We start from the raw sequence: 22,301 nt of genomic DNA, 5'->3' as shown, positions 1-22,301 counted from the left end.
TATACATCCAATAGTGAGTGGGTACCGACTGTCAGTTGGTTGTTGTGGGGGGGTGGGGGGGGGGGAGTTGTTATACAGATTATTAAGGGAAGACTAGTCACTCGGTTGAAATACAGAAAAAGATACACGTATGCAAGATTTAAAAGCTATAATGTAGGGAACACTGAATATGTAAACGAATGACATTACGATATGAGTAACGAAAGGAAAAACAGAGAATAATTGGGATGTTAAGCGTGAAAAGTACTATAAAAGTTCAGGGTGCATATGATTTATTCTTTAATATCAACAATGGTGGGAATATAAGGATTTTTCTTGCTTCGTCCGCGCTCTGGTAGCTTTGAGATTGTTGTAGTCTCATTGCTCTGTGTGACGGTGGGAGGCCGGGGACAGAAAACGACAGGTGACGGTGGTGGGAATGTGTGATACCTCGTTCAAATCTCTCACGTGTCATGTGACAGTGGTCAGGATGTGCAACAATACATGATGTGTCATGTGCGTCTATGTAGGATGTGTAGGAGCCAACAATGACCTTGCAGGCCTTCTAGCTTGTCTTTCTGAGTAGCTGTGTGACTTAATGACGAGGCGAGTGAGGTGTGGGGAGGATAAATATATATATATATATATATATATATATATATATATATATATATATATATATATATATATATATATATATATATATATATATATATATATATATATATATATATATATATATATATATATATATATATATATATATATATATATATATATATATATATATATATATATATATATATATATATATATATATATATATATATATATATATCTATATATATATGTGTGTGTGTGTGTGTGTGTGTGTGTGTGTGTGTGTGTGTGAGCTCCCAGCGGTTTTTATGGCTTAAGAAGGTACTGTTGGTGTGTGGCGGTCTTTGTAACCGAGGTGACGCAAGTCATTCAGGTGTGCTCGTCCTCAATGGTGGCGGCAATCATCTTGGCAGTCGTCGCCACCTGGAAGGTGTCGGGTCCGAGGTGTGGCAGGTATGGTGCTTTCTGCCCAAAGGTCAATGCGCACTACCACAGTTATAGCAATACTGGATGTACCTTTCTGTAAAAATATGTGAAAAAAATAACAGATTAACTAACTTTCAAAACATTGAACCGATTCTATATGTTGACATTCTTCACCTAACAGTTTCATGTCTTCCAAAAAGGTTAATTTCATGAGAATAGTCACCATTATGCAACTATTGCGTATTCTTGCAATTATGTACAATGTAACTGTGATAGTAGGAGAGGTTGCAGCAGCAGCAGCTGCTGCAGCAGAAGCAGCAGAGGGAGCAGCAGCACCACCACCAGCAGAAGCAGCAGCAGCAGCAGCAGCAGCAGTAGTAGTAGTAGTAGTAGTAGTAGTAGTAGTAGTAGTAGTCCGAACTGCAGAGGCTGAGCGAGATCGCCAAAACAGAACCGCAGGCAGCCTACGCAGCATTTACGTACGGTGTCAAGCATAAATGGAACTACCTCATGAGGACAGTTCCTGATGTTGCTCCGCTACTAAAACCTCTGGAAGATGCTATCAGAAACACCTTCATACCGGCGATAGCAAATGGGAGATCTCCCAGTGACCAGGAGAGAAGATTGCTGGAGTTGCCGCCAAGAATTGGTGGGCTCGGCATCACCAACCCGCAAAATCTGGCTGAGTCTGAATTCGGGAACTCAATCTGAATCACAGCCTCCTTGACCGGATATATTACCAATCAAAATGAAAGGGGAGAAGACAACCCTCAAGATAGTAGGTCACTAAGGAATGAAATCTCCATAAACAGAGAAGAAAAACAGAGACACTCTGAGTGACCTAATGAGAGAACTCCCAGAAGACACAAGGAGGAGGACAGATATTGCACAGAAGTGGGCGCTTCAAACTGGCTAACCACACTACCTATCAGGGCAAAAGGCTTCAACTTAAACAAAAAAGAATTCACTGATGCCCTTGCCCTCAGGTATGGTTGGCCAGTAGATGGGCTCCCAAACATGTGTAACTGTGGCTCACCCTTCAACCAAAATCATGCCATGACATGCAAGAGAGGAGGTTTCGTCTGCATGAGACATGATGAAGTAAGAGACGTAACAGCTCAGATGCTGAAAGAAGTCTGCCACGACGTGACTGTGGAACCCATGCTGCTCCCTCTGCAAGGCGAACACCTCGCCAGACGCACCACTAATGTTTCGAATGAAGCACGAGTGGATGTTAGCGCCAGAGGGTTTTGGACTCGTGGACAAAGGGCATATTTTGACATAAGGATCTTTGATCCCATGGCCCATTGCCACAGAGACCTGACCCTTGATGCAGCCCACAGAAGAAACGAACAAGAGAAGAACAGAGCATATGAAGAAAGAATACAGAATGTGGACCAGGGCTCCTTCACCCCGGTAGTATTCACGACGGCAGGAGGGATGGGACCAAGGGCGCAGAGCTTCTACGCAAGACTCGCCGAAACACTGGCGGATAAGAAACAGCAGCCAAGAAGCAGTGTGGTCGCCTGGACGAGATGCAGGCTGTCCTTCTCCCTCCTGAGGTCAGCCTTGGTCTGCCTGAGAGGAACCAGGTCACCTGCACCCAAAACCATCCGCATTGCTGACCTGGACTTTGATGCGACGGTGGTTGATAGTCGTATCAACCACAAGCTCTGTTAGCTTAAAAAAAATATGTTTAGTAAAGTTTGTAATATTAAATAAAGATGGTTGTCGGCCACAGTCATTGGCGGGGTGGGGCCAGTGAATTGCTTTGTGAAAGGATATGAGAGAATATACCGCTCACAACGCAACTCTAATAGATGGAGGCCCGTAGTAGTAGTAGTAGTAGTAGTAGTAGTAGTAGTAGCTGTAGTAGAAGCTGTACTAGTAGCAGTAGTAGTAGTAGTAGTAGTAGTAGTAGGTGGCTGAGTCGTCAAAGTAACGGCCTCGTGTTCAGGAGGACGCGAGTTCAATCCCCCGGTGCCGCACCAGCTTTTTTCAGCCGCCGAGTGGCTTAAAACTACCCACATGCTGTCCAGAAGACCACCTATCAACCCGGACTCTAGATTCTAGGATCAAAGATGAGCTCTGGGAGGGCAGCATGAGCCAATGCAAGATGGCGCCACTATAAACACTCGCCTGCGCCAGAACGGGCTGGGCCGACCATCAGGACCTACCGGAAAGAAGCCTTGGACCGACCATCAGGATCCACCGGAAGAAGCCTACCGGCGCAATAGGCTGCAATGTAAAAAAAAAAAAAAAAAAAAAAGTACCCACAAGCTCTGTTAGCTTAGGAATAATATGTTTAATAATGTTTGTAATACTAAATAAAGATGGTTGTCGGTCACAGTCATTGGCGGGCTGGGGCCAATGAATGCCTTTGTGAAAGACTATGAGGAAAGATACCTCTCACAACGCAACTCTAATGGATGGAGGCCGTACAAAAAAAAAAGTAGTACTAGTGATAGTAGTAGTGATACCTGCATCATTGCATACATTATCGTATTTTTTAGGGAAAAAGTTATCATAGTCCTACCTTTTAGATCCTGAGTTACCATATTGTCCAAATAACGTATAGCACAGTCATTCGAACACTGTATGTGATTCTATTTGTAAATATGGCGAGTGAGAATCTCCTTTAGAGGGCGAGTCTCTGCCAAAATTAACCTTCCCGGTAGGGGTTTCCAAAAATACATTCATGTGCTGATGGGCGGCAACTTCCACTTTCGACATTTGCCCTAAATATATTGGGTTATACTTTACTAGGTAGCTTTTCAGAATTCTGCCTCAGCTGATTAAGACAGATGTTTACAAAACAAATATTGAATGTTAACCGATGAATAAACAAGAAAACTGGGAACTGCCATACGTTGTAAAAAGTTTTAGCATCATTCTCCACGCCTCACCTATGACCATAAGGAGTATCTCACCTTGAGGGCTGGCGATGACACACTTCTGACTAATCACCCAAACCCACTGTAAGGTAAAGGGTCCATGAAAGAAACAACTTCCTGCCTCGCATTTGTGGAAGCCAGTCTTGTATATAAAGAGAAAGGTCTCCCTCCGACTCCTAGTGTACTTGAGAGTCAGAACACGTCAAGCCGCTCGTGAGTAACTCCTGCTGGTGGTTTTTGTGGAGGTGCAAGTGGTGGTAGTGATAATGGTGGTGGTGCAGATGGGTGAAGAAAAAATAAGGGAGACACTTTCCGTAATAACTTATTTCGTTGAAAAGAAAAGTTGTGATGAGCTTGCATCAAATTGCCATGCACAAACATCAGAAATACAAGATGCTAAATACTGAGAAATGAACTTTGCACTCCCATTAAACTTCCTTTTTTTGAAATGTCGATTATAAATAAGACTACCAGGGAAAAGAGCATCAAACAGGACGGCTAAAACTTCAATGCATAATTTAAAGTACACACCCATTAAAATGCAGCTAAGTTTAATATTCAAATAATAATTATTCTGGTCTTGTTCTAGCCATACTGCGTTTTGAAGTTTTCGGTTTACTAAGGTAATTAAAAACAAAATACAATCAAGTATATATATATATATATATATATATATATATATATATATATATATATATATATATATATATATATATATATATATATATATATATATATATATATATATATTTATAATTGCAGACAATGAAACAAGCAGATTATGCCCACCTGATTGGTTACGTATTGTGCACTGTGGTATCTACTGAAGGTTGTCAGCTAATATGTCTTCCTTCAAACATATAAAATAAAGGTCACAAATAATAACACACAATCTTTAAGATGTCTGCGTCATAATATACCAAAATATACAGTATAAGAAAAGTGGCATTCACTACACAAAAGGAACTGATTGCATTGCAGTATGGCGTGCTGCCTCACAAACCTGTCCAAAAAATTGCATAATGTATTCAACGCATATGCGTGGCAGTAACACTACATAAAATAAAAATAAAAACTTATAATTCATGTTATTGAAAACAATGTATTATCAATCAAACAATCTATCAATGTGTGTGTGTGTGTGTGTGTGTGTGTGTGTGTGTGTGTGTGTGTGTGTGTTTATATTAACTACTTTAAACTTGCCTGAAACTATTAATTAAAGTTTAAAATACTATTTTTCCCCCGGAATAACAAGCACATGATTAAAAAGAATTTTAAAAAATCAAGACACATAACATAAACCTTTTCTCTATTCTGACAGAGCCATCACTAACTCAAAATGTGTGACGACGAAGTGAGTCCCCTCGTGGTCGACAATGGCTCCGGGATGGTCAAGGCCGGCTTCGCCGGCGACGACGCTCCCAGGGCCGTGTTCCCCTCCATCGTCGGCCGACCTCGTCACCAGGGCGTGATGGTGGGCATGGGTCAGAAGGACGCCTACGTCGGCGACGAGGCCCAGAGCAAGCGAGGTATCCTGACTCTCAAGTACCCCATCGAGCACGGCATCATCACCAACTGGGACGATATGGAGAAGATCTGGCACCACTCTTTCTACAACGAGCTCCGCGTTGCCCCTGAGGAGTCCCCCGTCCTCCTCACTGAGGCTCCCCTCAACCCCAAGGCCAACCGTGAGAAGATGACCCAGATCATGTTCGAAACCTTCAACACCCCCGCCATGTACGTGGCCATCCAGGCTGTGCTGTCCCTGTACGCCTCTGGCCGTACCACTGGTATCGTGCTCGATACTGGAGATGGTGTTACCCACACCGTCCCCATCTATGAAGGTTACTGCCTTCCCCACGCCATCCTGCGTCTCGATCTGGCTGGCCGTGACCTGACCGCCTACCTCACCAAGATCATGACTGAGCGTGGCTACTCCTTCACCACCACAGCTGAGCGAGAAATCGTTCGCGACATCAAGGAGAAGCTGTGCTATGTTGCTCTTGACTTCGAGAGTGAGATGAACGTGGCTGCTGCCTCCTCCTCCCTCGAGAAGTCCTACGAGCTGCCCGACGGTCAGGTCATCACCATCGGCAACGAGCGCTTCCGCTGCCCCGAGTCCCTCTTCCAGCCTTCCTTCCTGGGTATGGAATCCGTTGGCATCCACGAGACCGTCTACAACTCCATCATGAGGTGCGACATTGATATCAGGAAGGACCTGTTCGCCAACAACGTTCTGTCCGGCGGCACCACCATGTACCCTGGTATTGCTGACCGCATGCAGAAGGAAATCACTGCTCTTGCTCCTCCCACCATCAAGATCAAGATTATTGCTCCTCCTGAGCGCAAGTACTCTGTATGGATCGGTGGCTCCATCCTTGCCTCTCTGTCCACCTTCCAGACCATGTGGATCACCAAGGAGGAATACGACGAGTCCGGCCCCGGCATTGTCCACCGCAAGTGCTTCTAAGAAGTATATCTATCCCCTATCCTGCCGTCAAATAACCACGATCATTGTACTTTCTGACATTCAAATTATCAAGATTATATTTTTAAAACTATATGATGTCACATAATAAAAACATTTAGTATGACAAGTTTTGATTATCCCTATGCAAATTTGTTTATATCATTTTTGTAATAATTAGCAGACTGTAAAAAAATGAAAACGAAAAAAATCCGCATTTCAAACATGTTTGCATTTTTAAGAGGTGAGGGGGTCAACAAAAACAGACTGACTCTATTTAACGAATGCGTAACATTCTGTATATGAGATTTCTATTATATATGTAATAATTGCACTGCACAATTCAATGTGTTAATACATTTACATAATTTTTAATGATAAAAATATCACCTTTTTATGCCCACTTATTGGTGTGAGGGATGTTATAGTCAAATGGAATAAAATTCTGGGTAAAACTATAGCGGTCTGCTATCCATGAAATGGTTACAAGAGTTGCGGGGTTAGGCAGATAAGCGAAGGGCGTGGGAGATGCAAAAACAAACTAGTGGCAAAAGATACGGACCAAAGAACATTGTCAGAACCTTCTGACTACAAAGAGAAAAAAAACTATGGTCTTTCCGGTCTGTGTCCAGGCTATTATAAGTAAATTACTGCATTGATTTTCTTAAGATTCAACAAATATTCAACACATAATCAGTAAAACTGCTGAGAAAGATTAAGTGTAATGAAAACATCAATAAGCCAGAGGAGGGGCGGTGGCTGAATGGTTAACGTGTGGGCCCAGCGCTACGAAGCGTCATGGACGACGTGGGTTCGAATCAGCCGCTACCATCTGGAATGTTTCAGTTACCGCCGAGTGGCCCAAGACTACCCACAAGCTGTCCTGAAGACCACCTATCAACCCGGGCCTTAGAAGAACTGTCAAAGTGAATCAAGAACTAGCTCCGGGGGGCAGAAAGAAACAAGAAAAGATGGTGCCACTATAAACACGTGCCTGTGCCACAACGGGCTGGGGCCGACCATTAGGCCTTACCAAGAGAGCCTAGCGGTACCACAGGCGAAAACGTAAAAAAAAAATTAAAATAAAATAAAAAAGCGAGCTATTACAAAAAATAATCGTTCTAAAAAGCGTTATGTGGCTAAGTATGACGGGCTGAGCTTCCAGATTTTTATGCTTTCATCAATCGCAGATGCTGGCATAAATTACTTGCACAAATCTATCTTCTATATCAATTTACTGATCCTAAATTTATTAATTCACTTGTACGTTGAGAAACATGTCATATAAAAAATGGAAGACATATAAGACAATATAGAAAGGAAAATACATAAGGAAGAAAAACATAAGAAAGAAAAGAAGAAAGAAGAAGGAAGAAATTACATGAAAAAATGGGATGAAAGAAAACAAAGAAGGAACGAACGAACCGACGAGCCAACGAAAGGAAAAGGAAAAAATATGAAAACCAAGAAAAGAAAGAAAATGAGTGAAAGGATGAATAAATAAATAAAGAAAGAAATCTAAAGAAAAATACTGAGGAAAAGATATAGAAAAGTACTAACACGTACGAGACGAGGAGAAACGGATAAAGAAAGCTAGACACTAAGACAAGTAGGGTGAATATAAATCATTCATACAATGCGAACAAAAAGGTTAAGCTAAATATTTATGATCTTCACGAAAGAGACTTCAAAGTAAATTACATAACCAACTCATTTACGTCCCCCACTCTAATGTTTATTTGCAGACACCGAGCCCTGCGACCAACCCTACTGAAAGTCATAACAAAGCCAGGGCCTTTAAATAACTCTGAGGTAAATACTTTAAGCGTGGATGCACATCAGCTTACATGGAGAAGATATCACAAAAGAACATGTTTAATTAGGACAACTTGAATGTTTCTTATGCACTTAAAAACTACAACTTTGTGTACAAATGCCTACAAGGCACATGGTGACATTAACTTCCGGGAAGATATGAATCCAAAATTAGATAGATGACGCGACCAGGGAAGAAGCAAGACAACGAGAGTTTGCTGTTATGAGTAAGGCACCAGATAAGGGCGTAGGGGTTGCCAAATATACCAATAAAGAAAATTACATATAACACAGTTCAAACGTAATTATAATTTACAAAAAAAATAACCTGTTCTTTTTGCTACCAAAAAAAGTGAATTTTATGTGAAAATTGTAAATAATACGTAATACTTACAAAAACAGTCAATGTAAGTGTAATGTCTGAAGGCAAGAGTTTCCGCATGCCGATGGGAGGAGACACTGCTTTACCAACCACCCAAAACAACTGTACGTAAAAAATGATGCTCCGGAAGGCGGGAGTGGGCGGACCATATAAAAGCAAAGCGTTCTGCAGTCCCCTTCAGTGTACTTCAGGCTCAGGATACGTCATCAACATGTGAGTGTCTCTGCATAGTGTGTATAATACACCCTTAAAGAGAAAATTGATTTGCTCAGTCGAAAATTTTAATCACCATAACTTGAATTCCGAAATTTGAGAATTGCAAGGAATTTTATTCCTTGATAGAAAGGATTCCCTGTAGGTCACACAGAAATACAAAACAATAGCACAAATGTCTGTCTGTATATATATATATATATATATATATATATATATATATATATATATATATATATATATATATATATATATATATATATATATATATATATATATATATATATATATATAAAATGCTTCTCATTATAGTGACATATAAGGATGTGTGTGTGTGTGTGTGTGTGTGTGTGTGTGTGTGTGTGTGTGTGTGTGTGTGTGTGTGTGTGTGTGTGTGTTCGCGCGTGCCACACACAGACAGAAAGAGGGAAGGAGTGTGGTTGGACTTAATAAATGTGAGAAAAAACGAAATAAAAAGAATGACAGCAAAAGAAATGGATAAAATGGAGGAAAATGTCCTAGAGTAAATTTAAAACTAACCTATGTGAGATCATAAACTTAAAAGACGCCCATAGAGATCATTTCCAACCTGCACGCAGGGAAAAAGGCACTCTAATTATACACACACGCTCAAGGGGTGGCACGCAGGTAGGGTGTCCCAAAATAACCCATGATGTGGTGAGTCCCATAAATTTTAAGACGTACTGTGAGAATCTTGAAGATAACATTTTTCAAAGAAAGTACCAGCGAGGTAACAATTACTGACCAATAATATCGATATTACAAAAGAGAGGAAACAAAGTTCAACCTAAGTACTTCATATTTATTAGCTTTATATTTACTAATATATCCAAATTATAAACAATTCTAATTTTTAATGCTATGATGCAACGACTATAAAAAATATATACATAAATGATATTTTGATTGAATGGCACACCTAAAATTTCTATAATACAGAAAATTTAAAACGGCACAAATAAATGATGACTCATTTACAGATCTAAAACCACTCCACCATGTGTGACGACGACGTAAGTCCCCTAGTGGTCGACAATGGCTCCGGGATGGTCAAGGCTGGCTTCGCTGGCGACGACGCTCCCAGGGCCGTGTTCCCCTCCATCGTCGGCCGACCTCGTCACCAGGGTGTGATGGTCGGCATGGGTCAGAAGGACGCCTACGTCGGCGACGAGGCCCAGAGCAAGCGAGGTATCCTGACTCTCAAGTACCCCATCGAGCACGGCATCATAACCAACTGGGACGACATGGAGAAGATATGGCACCACTCTTTCTACAACGAGCTCCGCGTTGCCCCTGAGGAGTCTCCAGTCCTCCTCACTGAGGCTCCCTCAACCCCAAGGCCAACCGTGAAGATGACCCAGATCATGTTCGAAACCTTCAACACCCCCGCCATGTACGTGGCCATCCAGGCTGTGCTGTCCCTGTACGCCTCTGGTCGTACCACTGGCATCGTACTCGATACTGGAGATGGTGTTACCCACACCGTCCCCATCTATGAAGGTTACTGCCTTCCCCACGCCATCCTGCGTCTCGACCTGGCTGGCCGTGACCTGACCGCCTACCTCACCAAGATCATGACTGAGCGTGGCTACTCCTTCACCACAACGGCTGAACGAGAAATCGTTCGTGACATCAAGGAGAAGCTTTGCTATGTCGCTCTTGACTTCGAGAGTGAGATGAGCGTGGCTGCTGCCTCCTCCTCCCTCGAGAAGTCCTACGAGCTGCCAGACGGTCAGGTCATCACCATCGGCAACGAGCGCTTCCGCTGCCCTGAGTCCCTATTCCAGCCTTCCTTCCTGGGTATGGAATCTGTTGGTATTCACGAGACCGTCTTTAATTCCATCATGAGGTGCGACATTGATATCAGGAAGGACCTGTTCGCCAACAACGTTCTGTCTGGCGGTACCACCATGTACCCTGGTATTGCTGACCGCATGCAGAAGGAAATCACTGCCCTGGCTCCATCTACCATTAAAATTAAAATCATTGCTCCTCCTGAACGTAAGTATTCCGTGTGGATCGGCGGCTCCATCTTGGCTTCTCTGTCCACCTTCCAATCCATGTGGATAACAAAGGAAGAATATGACGAGTCTGGCCCAGGCATTGTCCACCGCAAGTGCTTCTAAACGTGCAAATGTATAACGTCATATGAAAACTTCTATACCCAAAACTGTCTGTTAAAATGATGGCAACAGATCCTTCTTCGATATTACAAAATAAACCATATTTATTTATTTTCGTTGTTTATTATTGCCTCTTACACATTAAGTAGTATATTTTGCTCAACATTTTGCATCAAATCGGATATGTATGAAAAATTACAACTATTTAAATAAGGTTCTTTCAACATTACGATATTAGGCTTGCCATGTGATGATGCATCAGTTTTTAGCATTTTATGACGTAGCAAAATATCGATATTTATTTTGCAAAGCTAGTATTTTTTTTAATATTTCCAAAATAGTAACTACATTTTGAGACAACAATAAAATAAGTAATTATGAGTGTTATGTGCAGAAAAAATTTATATATATATATATAGAGATCCTTTTCTTCCGTTGCTGATGCAGATGCTGCTTTTCTTCTTCCCAGACAGGCAAGCAGACACGCGGGCATACAAACGTGCAAACAGAAAAAAATACTTTGGCAAATTTCAACTTTAATTTTGCTAATAAAAAATAAGAATTAGTAGTAGAATTCTAATTAATAATTTATGACCCAATTAAACTGTCATAAAGAACTGAGTACGTTACCTTTGTTCTCTGGCTGGCGTGCAAGTGGCTAGATTACTCATGAGGGAACCCTTCATCCAAGTATAAGTCAGGTGCTGTTCTCAGAGCATGCCAAAAAGTAGAAAATAACCCCTCAACAGGTGCATGAAGGATCTAAAAAGGAAAAAAATATATAATATCACTTTACGTAAGACGAGCCACTTTTACCTGCTAGAAAACCCGGTGTATGGGCAGGGTATAAAAGGCAGATACTAGTGCCCTTCCCTTAGTGTACTTTAGACTCAGGATACGACTAGACCGTGTAAGTGTGTGTCTGGCATTATCAATATGGCCTTAATACAAAGTTGGATACTTGAAGGAGCATTTGTCATAGAGAAGAATTTTCGGTGTTTGAAAAAAGCCTGCTTACTACAAGTATTACCTAAATGAAAGTCATCCTACTATAACAATGTAATGCTACGGCTCAAAGCAGATTTTTAGCCCAGTTTTATAAAAGTTATGTACAAGGACAGTCTACGTAAGTGTGTAGGCTTGCATTGTAACTGAACAATAGTAATATATTCAATATCATACGCCTGAAAGAAATAAAAGAAAGAAATATCGCTTCTGTTAACAAATGTGTGAAAGTAGGAGTGCATTTGAGAGAATTATAAATAGAGAGTAAATAAAGGTTATGCTCGTTAAATGCAGCTATGGAACAGCATATTAATATGGAAACCAAATAATCAAATCAATAGAAAACACTTTGCCATTATACAACGCGAACCTCGCAGGGATCCCATTTCCTCTTGTTATATAAAAGCAGCCCATAGCGATGGTAGACTTTATTGAAGGGACTCGTGGTCTGCACCATCCCGTTTGTTGGGCGGGCATTTTATCTCAAAGTGGCTGCCATGATTAGACTTGCTTGGTCCATGTTAGCCTCCAGTGTTCCTCTTGACCGGTCGCTTATGTTACGGTTGACTGATGATATGAACAGCATGTGGATAACCTCTTGCCGCCAGTGGTGGTTGAAAATAGCCAGCTTCTTATAGCAAGACTCGAGTTTTAAGTATGAAATCGTCTGAATCTAGTTAGACTTCTTTTGCTTTACCCCTACTCATTCCTTTCAAAGTTTTTTTTATTTTTTTATCCACAGTTACAATGGGAATCCGAAGTTTAGTGAATCTCTTTCATCAGTGTTATCCTGCCTGCTCGGATCATTCTATAATAAGATAAAGATTTTTCTGCAACGCTGTCTACTTCTTTCAAATTATTCGTGACACTATCATTTGAAAATATAGGAGCAAAAAAATTCATCTGTCTTTGCCTAGCCCTCTTTTGCTTGTTTTCATGTTTGTTTTAGAGTTTCTTCGAAATTGTCCATGTTAAATTTATGGATATCAGTAACTTTCCTATCGTTGAGCACTGTTACTTTTGCCAAATCTATCACATCCCTTCTAGTTTTAACGTTTTATATCTCTGCGCATCTTTATATCTTTGTTTCCTATGTTTGTTTACTGCTGTTGTTCAGTGGTGCCTTTATTCTTACTTCTGCTGCTTCCATTTCAATCTTGGTTCTGGTCAATCAGGAATTAGGATCGACAGTAACTGACCGATAAACTGATCATAAATATATAATGCAGCGTTCAACAGCACATCGACATCATCACATGCTTTTTTTATGAATCAGTTACCTGCGTATAAAAGATATATAACTTTGTATGATTCTCTCATTTATCATGATAAGGTCAGAAATCGTCTCCGTGGTGCATTCATTACCGTGCCTAGCAACGAATCCGAAAGGCCGGATTCGGATACCGGCCCGGCGGACAGTCGGCGTGCAGTTCACCCAGCTGTTCATCCTTCCCTTCAGGCTGCTCAATAAATGGGCACCTGGGGAAACCTGGGAAAAAGTAAAATGTGGTAACCCGCATGTCACAAAGGTCGTGTACCTAGTAGTAATGGATTCCAGGCCATCATAGGCTCAAGGGATAATACGACGGAGATCAGCACCAAGGCAACGTGAAACTATAGCGTATGCTCCCAACATTACCTTTCACCTTTAAAAGTCAGAAACCAATTTAATACTGTTCTCTAATTACCATCGCCAAACCCTTTTGACTGGATAACACTTGTGTTTTTCTTAGTAGATTATTAAAATTTTGTGTAATTCGTTTTAAAGCAGTTATTTTCCAATTTCACATTAAAACAATATGATCATACTTTTTCAGCTTTGATACCATTCCATCATGTGTGACGACGACGTGAGTCCCCTCGTGGTCGACAATGGCTCCGGGATGGTTAAGGCCGGCTTCGCCGGCGACGACGCTCCCCGAGCTGTTTTCCCCTCCATCGTCGGCCGACCCCGCCATCAGGGTGTAATGGTGGGCATGGGTCAGAAGGACGCCTACGTCGGCGACGAGGCCCAGAGCAAGCGAGGTATCCTGACTCTCAAGTACCCCATCGAGCACGGCATCATCACCAACTGGGACGACATGGAGAAGATCTGGCACCACTCTTTCTACAACGAGCTTCGAGTCGCCCCTGAAGAGTCTCCCGTCCTCCTCACTGAGGCTCCCCTCAACCCCAAGGCCAACCGCGAGAAGATGACGCAGATTATGTTCGAAACCTTCAACACCCCCGCCATGTACGTGGCCATCCAGGCTGTGCTGTCCCTGTACGCCTCTGGCCGTACCACTGGCATCGTGCTCGATACTGGAGATGGTGTTACCCACACCGTCCCCATCTATGAAGGTTACTGCCTTCCCCACGCCATCCTGCGTCTCGACCTGGCTGGCCGTGACCTGACCGCCTACCTCACCAAGATCATGACTGAGCGTGGCTACTCCTTCACCACCACGGCTGAACGAGAAATCGTTCGTGATATCAAGGAGAAGCTTTGCTATGTCGCTCTTGACTTCGAGAGTGAGATGAGCGTGGCTGCTGCCTCCTCCTCCCTCGAGAAGTCCTACGAGCTGCCAGACGGTCAGGTCATCACCATCGGCAACGAGCGATTCCGCTGCCCAGAATGCCTCTTCCAACCTTCCTTCCTGGGTATGGAATCCGTTGGTATCCATGAGACCGTTTACAACTCCATCATGAGGTGCGACATTGATATTAGGAAGGATCTGTTCGCCAATACTGTAATGTCTGGCGGCACTACCATGTACCCTGGTATTGCTGACCGCATGCAGAAGGAAATTACAGCCCTTGCACCTCCTAGTATCAAGATCAAGATCATTGCTCCTCCTGAGCGCAAATACTCCGTCTGGATCGGTGGTTCTATCCTGGCCTCTCTGTCCACCTTCCAGACCATGTGGATCACCAAGGAGGAATACGACGAGTCCGGCCCCGGAATTGTCCACCGCAAGTGCTTTTAAAAGTAAAATTCGATGTAAATTAACCTTACTGTATGTGCATTCGCTGTGCGGTATGCACCAACAGATCCTGACGTAATTATGCAACCTTCTCCATCAATTACGATGCTTATTTTTATCCTATTATATAAATGTTCGAGGGAAGTCTACGACTGATACTCCATTGATAGACGATTACAATAAAAACAGGTGAGTTGAGGAGAATTACATGATCTGAATTCATAGTATTATAAAATTTGATGAAGATTACTTATTGATTTCAACAAAATTTATACCGTACTTAGAACAAAAATTACCGACCTTTGTAGCTGTCACTCTTCAGGGGATAGCTCATTGCAGTTCACATCAAAATGTCGCATCCCTTTCCTCTTTTTTTTTTTTTTTATTATCATGGCTTTCACTGCGGTGTCTATGATTATATGATTATAAGTCTCGTCACTAAACTTTTGTCGTTTTACGCAAATAATATGAAGTGGTAGATACAGACGAAAATTATTTTATCGATTCTATTAGAGCATGCGATAAAATTATTCGCAAAAGGTTTCTCGGTAAATCATTAAAAAAAATATGTAATAGATGATAAAGTTTTGAGATAGATCAAAGAATAGTTCTTTTTTTTATAGCAGGGGATGCAGATCAAGGAAAAAAAAAAAAAAAAACACTAGAAGGTGCTCCAGCAAAGAAAAAAGAATGAAGGGCCAGAGGAGAAAGGAAAATTTCGGATGAAGAGGTGTCTTGATACTCTCCCCTTGAAAGAGATACAGACGGAGGAAGGCCACTCCAGAGTTTACCAGCGGAAGAGATTAAAGCATGAAGATGCTGTTTGAAGCAATTTTGGTTCCATTATTATCTTGGCATTAACTAAACTTGTATAGCCAGTGACTAAAAGATTAAAAATTAATGAAAAAAAGAACAAAACATATGACGATTACGTAGATTACGATGCCGACCTACAGGAAAACTTAACATCTTATATGAGTGGGCCAATATATGGCTCAAGATTAAATACAAATACGTCGTTTTAATAATAGCTAGATATCCACAGGGACCTCACCATGAATGTGATGTTATACCCTGTATTTGTTTGGGCATATGTTTCTGTGTGGTGTGACTGTGTGTGTGTGTGTGTGTGTGTGTGTGTGTGTGTGTGTGTGTGTGTGTTGGTTGGTTGGTTGGTTGGCTGGTTGGTTGGTTGGTGTGTGTGTGTGTGTGTGTGTGTGTGTGTGTGTGTGTGTGTGTGTGTGTGTGTGTGTGTGTGTGTGTGATTTTATCGTTATCTGATCACGCGGTGGCTTCATTATCTCCAACCAATACCCTTTCCAAACGACCTTGGAGTCCAGGGAAGGGATCTTTGTCTACGGCTGGAAACTTTAATCACAAACATACACACCCGGAAAGCGGAACACAACCTCCGATTAACATCCGGTACCCAGTCACTACTGGGTGGACACGGGACACGAAATAAAGGAGACTGCTCATCCATATCCACTCCGTCAAGTTGAACCCGACTTCTCTCGGCTGAGAAATGAGCATGCTAACCACTGGACTATAGACCTCCGTGTGTGTGTGTGTGTGTGTGTGTGTGTGTGTGTGTGTGTGTGTGTGTGTGTGTGTGTGTGTGTGTGTGTGTGTGTGTGTCTTGTAGACTCCTATCTACAGTAGGTCACTCACGTGACCTAGATATTCCCCCACTTTCTCAAAGACTATCCAAGCCACAAAAGCCATGAAAGATAATAAAAGCCCTGGCCCTGATGGCTTACCATCTGAACTATTCAAAGAAGGGGGCTATCTACTCCATCAGTATCTCCACAACCTCATCCTCTTTATATGGAACCTGGAAGAAGTCCCACATGACTGGCTTGTCTCAGACATTATCACTATCTATAAACGTAAAGGGGATCGCTCCCTCTGCGACAACAGCTGAGGTATCACCCTGCTCAGTGTAGCAAGTAGAATCCTGAGCAGAATAATGCTCTCCAGACTCTCCAAACACATCGCAGAGAACATACTACCAGAGAAGCAGTGTGGTTTCCGGAAAGAACGTAGCACTTCTGAGTTGATCTACGTGACCCTACAGCTGCAAGAGAAATGCCATGAACAGAACCGTGACCTTTATATAGCCTTCATCGATCTAACAAAGGCCTCTGACACAGTAAACAGAGACCTACTATGGACTGCTCTTTCCAAACTTGGAGTACCCCCAAATTCCTCAACATCCTAAAAACTTACACAATGACATGCAAGCTTGTGTAACGATGGGGGGCAGTAAATCTCAACTCTTCAATGTAGAAACTGGAGTAAAACAAGGCTGTGTACTGGCTCCAGTGCTATTTAATATCTACCTCACTGCAGTCATACTTCTGAGCCACCGAGTAAGTAATACACAAGACGGAGTGAGAGTGCAGTTCTGACTGGATGGCAACCTATTCAACCTTAAACGCCTGCAATCTGTAACAAAGACAACAATGGAACACCTCATGGAACTACAATACGCAGATGATTGTTCTCTGGTGCCACACATGAATATATATATATATATATATATATATATATATATATATATATATATATATATATATATATTAAAATATATATATATATATATATATATATATATATATATATATATATATATATAGAGATATATATATATATATATATATAAAACATGTTTGGTGTTCAACAGCCCCGCCATGTACGAGGCCATCCAGGCTGTGCTGTCCCTTTTTTTTTTTTTTTTACAACAAAGGAGACAGCTCAAGGGCACAAAAAAAGGAAACAATAATAAAAAAAAGCCCGCTACTCGCTGCTCCCAAAAAAAGAATCAAAAGAGGTGGCCGAAAGAAAGGTCAATTTCGGGAGGAGAGGTGTCCTGATACCCTCCTCTTGAAAGAGTTCAAGTCGTAGGCAGGAGGAAATACAGATGAAAGAAGATTGTTCCAGAGTTTACCAGCCTCTGGCCGTACCACTGGTACCGTGGTCGATACTGGTGATGGTGTTACCCACACCGTCCCCATCTATGAAGGTTACTGCTTTTCCCACGCCATCCTGCGTCTCAACCTGGCTGGCCGTGGCCTGACCGCATGCCTCACCAAGATCATGAATGAGGATGGCTGCTCCTTCACCACGGCTAAGCGAATATCGTTCGTGACATCAAGAAGCTTTGCTATGTCGCTCTTGACTTCGAGAGGGAGATGAACGTGGCTGCTGCCTCCTCCTCCCTCGAGAAGTCCTGCGAGCTGCCCGACGGCCAGGTCATCACCATCGGCAGCGAGCGCTTCAGCTGCCCCGAGTCCCTCTTCCAGCCTTCCTTCCTGGGTATGGAATCCGTTGACATCCATGAGACTGTCTACAATTCCATCATGAGGTTCGACATTGATATCAGGAAGGACTTGTTCGCCAACAACGTTCTGTCTGGTGCCACCAACATGTACTCTGGGATTACTGACCTAATTCAAAAGGATATTACTGTTTTTGCGCCTCCGTCCATCAAGCTAATTGCACCCCCTGTACTCTTATACTCCGTTTGGGTCAACGGCTCCATTCTTGCCTCTCGGTCCGCCATCCAGATCGTGTGGACAGCAAAGGAGGCAAAAGACGCCTCTAGTCCAAGAACAGTCCAACCCTATTGTTTTTAAACATCTTGAAATTTTGAAATCACTTATCGAAACAACTCATTCTACATTTTTAGAAAATATTACCGATAGTGAAAATTTCGTAAAATAAATCATTAAAATACTACTGAACTTGTCTCTGTTGATACTGGTTGAGCATTTTTGTAAGAATAAAATGAGGGTTTGGCTATAATTAGGACCCGGAATATGTAATGTTTAATATCTATATTTAGGAAAACGAATTACTGAACCGTTTAAAAAAAAAACATAGTAAAACAGACGATGTGTTTCTTCAGATGCTGTGGGATACTAAGAGGAAAAACAAACATTACATCTCATAGGGCATTTTTAGCTTCACGGCTGCTCGGCCACCATATACAGACCTGGCCTGGCGGGCACACGCCCTCCCACGCTTGGCAACCAGCCGGCTCAGGTTCACTTATAAGGATTATCCCAAATACGGAGGCACTTCTTGTTAAAGGGGCAACAACCTTTGATAGATAATTACGACTGATAAAAATAAAAACTATCTGATAGTGTGGCGGGTTGGGTGGGGGTGGGGGGTTTAGAGGGGAGGGGGTGATGTGTGGGTGTGTGAGTGGGTGTGGCTGTGCATTTGTGTATGGTTGGATATATAGATAGACGGATAGTGTGTGTGAGGGGGGTTGTGTGTGTGTGGGTATATAAATGTGTGAATGTGTTTTTTTTTTTTTTTTTTTTTGTGTGTGTGTGTGTGTGTGTGTGTGTGTGTGTGTGTGTGTGTGTGTGTGTGATTATAATGTCTATGATAAATGAAACTCTGCATGGTGCGTAAGAAGGGGTGCCGCGTTACGCTGACGTACGCTTCCCTCGTCGTGGTTTTGGCATCTCTGAGAGCCTTGTACATCAACACGGAGCAGCCTTGGTATAACCACGAAAACATTTGACATCCCTATACAAAGACTCAAGAGCGCGACAAACATGCCAAAACTTAGAAAGCACCCACTGAACACCTGCCTAAACCAACTATATACCTATATTAAGATGTAAGGAAGGTAAATCAACTTCCTCACTCTAGAAAGCGGGAGTAGGAAGAAGATATATAAGGAGGTTACTGACGCTCCAGTCTTCAGTGTACTTCAGACTCAGGATACGTCAGGACCGTGTACGTGATTGATTATTTCCCATTTTCCATATTGTGATATAGCACGTGTTTATTAAGATACAGAAACGAGAAAGAAGAAAGAAAAATCTTACAAATTTGACGTGTTCTTGTGTTCTTCCATGAGCTATACTTCAACTTTCGATGTAAAATTTCAACAACCATATGAAACACTGAAAAGTAAAATTCAGGGTCATCACAAATTAAGACATAACTTTCCTTTAAACGACTCTTTTCAGTTAAAATATTACGAATTATAATGATAAAAACTTGAAGGTTTATAAAATTATTGATGTATATATTAAGCATATTACAAGTATCTACAGTGAAAAATATACGCATTAATTGCCATTTACCTCCCCAATATACTGGAAAATTATATAAAGTATCGACCATTTATTCGTTAAAATTCGAATTTATTTAAATATACCACGAAACAGTGTTTCCTATTTTGTAATGATTTCTGAATAATATTAGGAGCTCTTTTCAATAATGAACGTGATTGTTCTAACTCCATATTAAACGTTGAAACTTTTTTTCTATGCGCAATATACCGTTCAATTAGAAAAAAAAACATTGGATTTGAACTTTCCATATACGGAAAGTTGTATTTGAAAAAATACCAATACTGAAAAAAAATTATCTTCCTAAGCTTTAGCCATCTATATATATATATATATATATATCTATATATATATATATATATATATATATATATATATATATATATATATATATATATATATATATGCGCGCGCATGTGTGTGTGTGTGTGTGTGTGTGTGTGTGTGTGTGTGTGTGTGTGTGTGTGTGTGTGAATCACCAAAAGTTTCATCACCAGCTGCATTTGCTCTGGCACGACAGAACCCTCCTGGAGAGAACTAGGAGCTCCTCAGTTGGTATATGTGTATTGCTGTGGCCTCAGATACCCAACTGCCCTTTTCTCGTCGTTCAGAGGGGAAAAAATCGCACTATATAAGGGAGAAAAAAATTTCGACCTAAGCAAGGAATGCTTCTGTGCGTGCCATGTGACAAGCTGCCTTTGTGTGTGTGTGTGTGTGTGTGTGTGTGTGTGTGTGTGTGTGTCTGTCTGTCTGTGTGTGTGTGTGTGTGTGTGTGTGTGTGTGTGTGTGTGTGTCTGTCTGTCTGTCTGTCTGTCTGTCTGTCTGTCTGTGTGTGTGTGTGTTCTTCATAAATATTAGTTCACTCACAGTGAACTTAGTAAAGCTTGGCACAAATACGCAAATATTAATGCCACATATTTTCAGATCTGAAACCACTCCACCATGTGTGACGAAGAAGTGAGTCCCCTCGTGGTCGACAATGGCTCCGGGATGGTCAAGGCCGGCTTCGCCGGCGACGACGCTCCCAGGGCCGTGTTCCCCTCCATCGTCGGCCGACCTCGTCACCAGGGTGTGATGGTCGGAATGGGTCAGAAGGACGCCTACGTCGGTGACGAGGCCCAGAGCAAGCGAGGTATCCTGACTCTCAAGTACCCCATCGAGCATGGCATCATCACCAACTGGGACGACATGGAGAAGATCTGGCACCACTCTTTCTACAACGAGCTCCGCGTTGCCCCTGAGGAATCCCCCGTCCTCCTCACTGAGGCTCCCCTCAACCCCAAGGCCAACCGCGAGAAGATGACCCAGATCATGTTCGAAACCTTCAACACCCCCGCCATGTACGTGGCCATCCAGGCTGTGCTGTCCCTGTACGCCTCTGGCCGTACCACTGGCATCGTGCTCGATACTGGAGATGGTGTTACCCACACTGTTCCCATCTATGAAGGTTACTGCCTTCCCCACGCCATCCTGCGTCTCGATCTGGCTGGCCGTGACCTGACCGCCTACCTCACCAAGATCATGACTGAGCGTGGCTACTCCTTCACCACCACGGCTGAGCGAGAAATCGTTCGCGACATCAAGGAGAAGCTTTGCTATGTCGCTCTTGACTTCGAGAGTGAGATGAACGTGGCTGCTGCCTCCTCCTCCCTCGAGAAGTCCTACGAGCTGCCCGACGGTCAGGTCATCACCATCGGCAACGAGCGCTTCCGCTGCCCCGAGTCCCTCTTCCAGCCTTCCTTCCTGGGTATGGAATCCGTTGGCATCCACGAGACCGTCTACAACTCCATCATGAGGTGCGACATTGATATCAGGAAGGACCTGTTCGCCAACAACGTTCTGTCTGGCGGCACCACCATGTACCCTGGTATTGCTGACCGCATGCAGAAGGAAATCACTGCTCTTGCTCCTCCCACCATCAAGATCAAGATCATTGCTCCTCCTGAGCGCAAGTACTCCGTATGGATCGGTGGCTCCATCCTTGCCTCTCTGTCCACCTTCCAGACCATGTGGATCACCAAGGAGGAATACGACGAGTCCGGCCCCGGCATTGTCCACCGCAAATGCTTCTAAACTATACAATACATTAATCATATATGGAGATTATATCATTATGGTTATCTATTTTGAGATCATATATATTTGTAAGGATATAAACATCACCCAATCCTCTACAATAAATTTTACAATATATGCCTCGATTTTACTGACCTTACATAAGAGTCCTTCTGCATGATTGATATAACAATCGAATTAAATGACTCTAAGATTGCTATTGGATCAGACAATAAATGGCTGGGTTTTTAAGTAAAGA

At 42.4% G+C, this 22,301-nt stretch overlaps 5 protein-coding genes across 5 annotated transcripts; all 5 read left to right on the top strand.

Annotated features, from left to right (window-relative positions):
* The first annotated feature begins 5,238 nt into the window (after positions 1-5,238).
* On the top strand, positions 5,239-6,490 carry LOC126980436 (actin-3, muscle-specific-like). Its single transcript, XM_050830350.1, has one exon. The coding sequence runs from the start codon at positions 5,239-5,241 to the stop codon at positions 6,367-6,369; it is 1,131 nt and encodes a 376-aa protein (XP_050686307.1). The 3' UTR covers positions 6,370-6,490.
* A 2,937-nt stretch (positions 6,491-9,427) lies between these two features.
* Positions 9,428-11,032, top strand: LOC126980452 (actin, muscle-like). Its single transcript, XM_050830370.1, has one exon. The coding sequence runs from the start codon at positions 9,796-9,798 to the stop codon at positions 10,921-10,923; it is 1,128 nt and encodes a 375-aa protein (XP_050686327.1). The 5' UTR covers positions 9,428-9,795; the 3' UTR covers positions 10,924-11,032.
* A 711-nt stretch (positions 11,033-11,743) lies between these two features.
* On the top strand, positions 11,744-14,989 carry LOC126980445 (actin, muscle-like). The gene is made up of 2 exons (XM_050830363.1): positions 11,744-11,830; positions 13,743-14,989. The coding sequence occupies exon 2, from the start codon at positions 13,761-13,763 to the stop codon at positions 14,889-14,891; it is 1,131 nt and encodes a 376-aa protein (XP_050686320.1). The 5' UTR covers positions 11,744-11,830; positions 13,743-13,760; the 3' UTR covers positions 14,892-14,989.
* A 1,868-nt stretch (positions 14,990-16,857) lies between these two features.
* On the top strand, positions 16,858-18,526 carry LOC126980632 (actin, cytoskeletal 4-like). The gene is made up of 2 exons (XM_050830735.1): positions 16,858-17,040; positions 18,047-18,526. The coding sequence occupies exons 1-2, from the start codon at positions 16,858-16,860 to the stop codon at positions 18,524-18,526; spliced, it is 663 nt and encodes a 220-aa protein (XP_050686692.1).
* A 1,082-nt stretch (positions 18,527-19,608) lies between these two features.
* On the top strand, positions 19,609-22,180 carry LOC126980433 (actin-3, muscle-specific-like). Its single transcript, XM_050830347.1, has 2 exons — positions 19,609-19,646; positions 20,912-22,180. Exon 2 carries the CDS (start codon positions 20,930-20,932, stop codon positions 22,058-22,060), a length of 1,131 nt encoding a protein of 376 aa, XP_050686304.1. The 5' UTR covers positions 19,609-19,646; positions 20,912-20,929; the 3' UTR covers positions 22,061-22,180.
* The last annotated feature ends 121 nt before the right edge of the window (positions 22,181-22,301 follow it).

Source organism: Eriocheir sinensis, chromosome 44, assembly GCF_024679095.1.
Source record: "Eriocheir sinensis breed Jianghai 21 chromosome 44, ASM2467909v1, whole genome shotgun sequence".
In the NCBI taxonomy this organism is placed as follows: domain Eukaryota; kingdom Metazoa; phylum Arthropoda; class Malacostraca; order Decapoda; family Varunidae; genus Eriocheir; species Eriocheir sinensis.
Note: the sequence above shows the minus strand (reverse complement) of the source record. Positions and strands in the feature narration are given on the sequence as shown.